Source organism: Sinocyclocheilus grahami, unplaced genomic scaffold, assembly GCF_001515645.1.
Source record: "Sinocyclocheilus grahami isolate Dianchi unplaced genomic scaffold, SAMN03320097.WGS_v1.1 scaffold190.1, whole genome shotgun sequence".
NCBI classification, from domain to species: Eukaryota; Metazoa; Chordata; class Actinopteri; order Cypriniformes; family Cyprinidae; genus Sinocyclocheilus; species Sinocyclocheilus grahami.
Genome location: NW_015505369.1, coordinates 274,563 through 279,633, shown reverse-complemented (window position 1 = coordinate 279,633; position 5,071 = coordinate 274,563). Strand labels below are relative to the sequence as shown.

Sequence of the window (5,071 nt, the reverse complement as noted above, 5' to 3'; positions counted from 1 at the left end):
ATATACACAAAATGAATGTAAAAATTGTGGACCTCTATTTACCCAAATTCATTCTATGTAAATAAACTGAAGACTTATATATAAAGCATATATATATATATATAAAGTCAACTGTTTAGCTAGATAGTAATTTGCAGCTTCAAGTTTGACTCTATACAAACAATAAAAGGAGGGATGAAAAGTTCCAATTTGAACCTTGGTTTAAGAACAGGGAGGTACCAGATCAACAAATAAGCATTACTGTAAGGTCTCATGATATTTAACAGCCGTGAACTGTAGGGTGTCGTAAATGAAGATGTTCTGTTAGTCTACAGACTGCGTAGATGAACAGGACACACTTTAAAATAAAGATAAGCCTTGATGTATTAATTGTATAAAAAGTGTTTGAACTAAACTAAAGCAAGGCTGAAGATGGTACAAGTAGTTTGTGTCCTTGTGTCTTTGTTTTGCACAGTTAAGGTTAGGGTTAGAAACAATGGTTCTGAAAGGCTGATAGTGCTCACCGGTTACTGACAATCATTTTGATATATGATAAAGGAAGCCAGACCATCAGCACATGATCGCTGACACCCACTCTGTTGGGTCTCTATTGCACAGATTCCATAGATAACATTGTCATTTCTTAAAGATACTGCAAAAGACCAAAATATGTGGATTATGTATACGTGATTCATATAATAAACAACAACAACAGTACTATATTCTGGGCAGATGAGCTGACAAGGCCAAGCGTACTACAATCAACAAACAGTAGTAAGCAAAGAAAAAGACCTGATGAAATGACTTGAGCAGATAAAAATAACCAATCATCTATAAAACCCCAGTGATATCTGACAGCTGCTCTGGGTGAGGGTCATCACAGCCATTTCTCTGATTTATTTCAAAAACACACCCATACTGTGCAGAACAACACCTCCAACATCTGTATATCATAAGAGGATGATCCCCATAAACATGACAACATGGAAGCCAGATCTTTTCAGGATAGGCCTATAGCCGGGACCGTAGTGTTTTAAACTGTGACTGGAGGACAGATTTAGAAAAGAGAAGAGCTTAATGTTGCTGAGCTGGCTCAGAGGGACTGACTGACATCAGAGTTTTCTCCCCTACATACGGTACGGTCAGAGAGCGCAGGGATACTGCGGTTCACAAAGAAACTCACAAAAAAAAAAGAAAATATTTACCATATTCACCTACTCACTCATGTCATTTCAAACCTGCATGTGATCTTACTTTAAAGAAACACAAAACACAAGACACTTAAGAATCACCAGAGCAATAAAAAAGGATCATAAAAGTTGCCTCATGTTCATTTTATGAGGAAATTTTTCTGAAGTTTTTTGTGTTTTTGAGATCTGAGAACACAGTGCAAAAGTTAATATATAATGTATGTTATGGTGCTGTTATATATATATATATATACACACAAATTATATATAAAAAAATGACAATAATGACAAATATTCAGCTTCTATTTTCACTCTAGACTAAACAATTAAATGTAACAATTACAAAACAATGAATCACACTAGGTTTGATGGCATGATTTTGACATTTTGATGAACAAGTGATGACATTTTGAATAAGATTTTATAACAAACATAAAATACTTTCTCTCTCACACACACACACACACACACACACACACAAAGATATAGATATTGAGGCATTTGGACTTTCTGCTAAATATTTTCCACCTAAGAAAATCATGCAGGTTTGCAATGACGATGAGCAAATGATGACAGGTTTCATCTTTTGGACAACTATTCCTTTAAACAGCCTACTGTACATAAAATAATCATAAATTCAGCAATGTAGATGCTCTAGGGGCAAGCTCTTCAAATGCGTGTAACACACAACACACTGCTCTGCTCTCCATCTCTATCTCTGACCATGTAGAAATAGTGATGTTCTTCTAAAAGGCTCCCAGTGCAAAGCCAGTGGATCCGACCCACTGCAGCACTGACTGACTTCATATAAACGTAGTTTACACTCACACACTTACTCATCCACTCAAAGAAAAGCTCGGTTTTTCTCATATGCAAATAAATCTTGTTTTTTCTTAAAATCTCACTAGGCAAGAGGAACAGGCCAAACAATAATCATATTTATTGTAAATTCAGGACGGCCCTGCAACAATCGACTCGTCCCCGTCACTTGTGATTGGAAGCTTTCCATGTTGAGGCACCGAGAGGTCAACGCCCAGGTGAATCATGGCTCATATAACTAAGACAGGTGCCAAAAACAAACCAAAACCCCCAGAAGTGAGATATGCTCAGACGAACCCCAGAAGGAAATCACACAAAAAAAAGAGACAACAGTGCTGTAGAGGCTAGAGAGGGGAGGAACATGGGTAAGAAGGGGTTAAAGAGCACTTTGTGTTTTGATGAAGGCAGTCCTCTCGTTGCGGATCTCGAATTCCTCGTTTTCAGACTCGGAATTGCCTTCGTCCTCCCGCCAAACGCTCGGGATGCCCTTGTAGGCAACTGCGGTGCGGTTGAAACCGAACCCGACCAGTGAGCCGGATCCCGACCCTGCTTCAGCAGAGAGCAGTTTGTTCTGCATGCGCGTGTGCATCTGCAGGATGCTGAACACGGCCACAAACGTAGCCACGATGAAGGCACAGCTGAGCACGGCCACGGTCACAGGCAAGCGAGAGGTGAGCTCTGCATGGAGTTTGACGGACGAGCCACCACCTTGCATCTGAAACAGTCTGCCGTCTGGAGACTCCCGATGGATTTGGTTCGGGTGCAGACAGGTGCCAGTGACAGCGTCCAGGTGCCTGTTAGGTGGGCAGGAGAGGAAGTTCTGAGGACCCGTGCTGCTGCAGGTGAGGCAGACGGGGTGACAGCGCAGGCAGGCGGGACGGAGGACGGCCATCACCTCGTTGTTTGGGAGGAAGGTGGAATGGGTGCCTGCGGTGAAACCTCCTGGACAGTCTCTCACACAGCCTGTCTGGTACAAGTAGAAGCCGGGGTTGCACTCTGCATTAGGAAGAAACGGGCAACAGTTTAGGCTTAAAAATTGTTCTGGATTGAATACAAGCTAAACTGTTTTGCTGATTTCAACAGAAAATTAACTTGACTCCAAAAAACAAAACCATGTTTATAATTGGATGGATCCATGAGACCAGAATTCCTGCGGATTTAAAGGAGGAAAAGCAAAGCTTGTATTTATTTTATTTTTTTTGAAGGGCTGTTGACCGTACATTCAGGAAGCAGACATGTTTTGCAGTGTTACATGCTGGACTCCATTTAAAACCACAAATTTTCTGAATAAATAAGCTTTCCATTGATGTATGGTTTGTTATGATAGGACTATATTCGGCCGAGATACAACTATTTGAAAATCTGGAATCTGAAAAAAAAAAAATCTAAATATTGAGAAAATCACTTTTAAAGTTGTCCAAATGAAGTTCTAAGCAATGCATATTACTAATCAAAAATTAAGTTTTGATATATTTACAGTAGGAAATTTACAAAATATCTTCATGGAACATGATCTTTACTTAATGTCCTAATGATTTTTGGCATAAAAGAAAAATCGATAATTTTGACCCATACAATGTATTTTTGGCTATTGCTACAAATATACCCCAGCGACTTAAGACTGGTTTTGTGCTCCAGGGTCACATTTCATTAATACAAATCTGTTTATCACCTCATCACTAACTGAGATACTATATAGAATACTATATAGCTACTATATAGAATAATAAATTAATTGTACTTCTTAATGTTAAGTATTTCATTTGTTACAACAACAGCTTTAAAAATAAATATGCATTTAAAAAAAAAAAAAGGATAATTTTTTTTATACTCAAAAATAGGGAAAAACCACAAAGAAATGGTTGAATTTTTTTTTTTTTTAAAACAACAATAAAATAATAATTATAAACAAATACAAATATTAACTTAAAAATATTGAAAGAAAAGGAAAAAGAAGTGTATCAACATATTATTTGTCAAGCTTGTTGATTTACAGACTGCATTTGCCAAAAAGCTTTTGTTGACTGAATTTTACCTTTGAAATTTGAGGCAAGTGCAACTCATTAGAGTGCACGTCCTACTCATAGACTGTATAAAACATGGACATAGTGTCCGTGACGTCACCCAGAGCTCAAAAGTGGGCGGAGGCGGCCGTCGCCATCTTGGCAGCGCGGTGACGTGAGCAGGTTGCTGAAGCCACGCTCCACCTAGCTCGAAGGTGGTGACAGCAACGGCAATCCACCCGTCATTCAAGTGGCCAAGCCCTTAATTATGCAGAACTTTAAGGCTTAATATAATTTAAACGGATGAGTTATAAAAAAAAATTCACCCCCCTCACAGTTGTCATGAAGGGCAAAATTAGCTATATAGACCAAAATCTTTTTTTGAACCAGGTTGTAAACATGTTTTTTTTCTGCTGTAAAGTTGGGCATTTTAAAGGGGTCATATGATGCTTTTTTAAAGATAATTTTTTTGTGTATTTGGTGTAACAGAATATGCTGACATGCTTTAATGTTCAAAAAATACATTATTTTTCAAATACTGTAAATTATTGTAAGTACTCTATGCCCCGCCTCTCTCAAACGCTTAGTTTTCTACAGGCCCCTCCTTCCGACACGCGCGGTCTGCTCTGATTGGCCAGCTGACCCAGTGCATTGTGATTGGCCGAACACCGCAAGCACTCGTCGGAAATGTAACGCCCCTTACCATAATCGCGAGCTTCATCTTTCAAAATAAATGTAAAGACAGTAAATAATGTCATTAGTTTTACCATCAGTTCAAGCCCGAAAGGGGAACAGAGTCTCGTGACAGACACAGTGATGACGCTGGTATGTGTTTGCAGTACACAAGCCACGGTTAAGACAGCTGACTCCACTGTGATGTGTCTCGCTCTCTCGCGCACGCACACACACACCGCTCTCTCTCTCTCTCGCACACGCACACACACACACACCCCGCTCTCTCTCTCTCTCTCTCTCTCTCTCTCTCTCTCTCTCTCGCGCTCTCTCTCGCTCTCTCAAATTCAAATTCAAATGAGCTTTATTGGCATGACTTGCACAGTATTGCCAAAGCATTGTCCATTA

General features: G+C 39.4%; 1 protein-coding gene across 1 annotated transcript in view; it reads right to left on the bottom strand.

The window, feature by feature from the left end:
• Positions 1-1,458: 1,458 nt before the first annotated feature.
• furina (furin (paired basic amino acid cleaving enzyme) a) overlaps positions 1,459-5,071 on the bottom strand; it is a 53,369-nt gene continuing 49,756 nt past the window's right edge. The window contains exon 12 of the mRNA XM_016284899.1: positions 1,459-2,984. Coding sequence (XP_016140385.1) covers positions 2,365-2,984 — 620 coding nt within the window. The 3' untranslated portion in view covers positions 1,459-2,364. The remainder of the gene's footprint in view (positions 2,985-5,071) is intronic.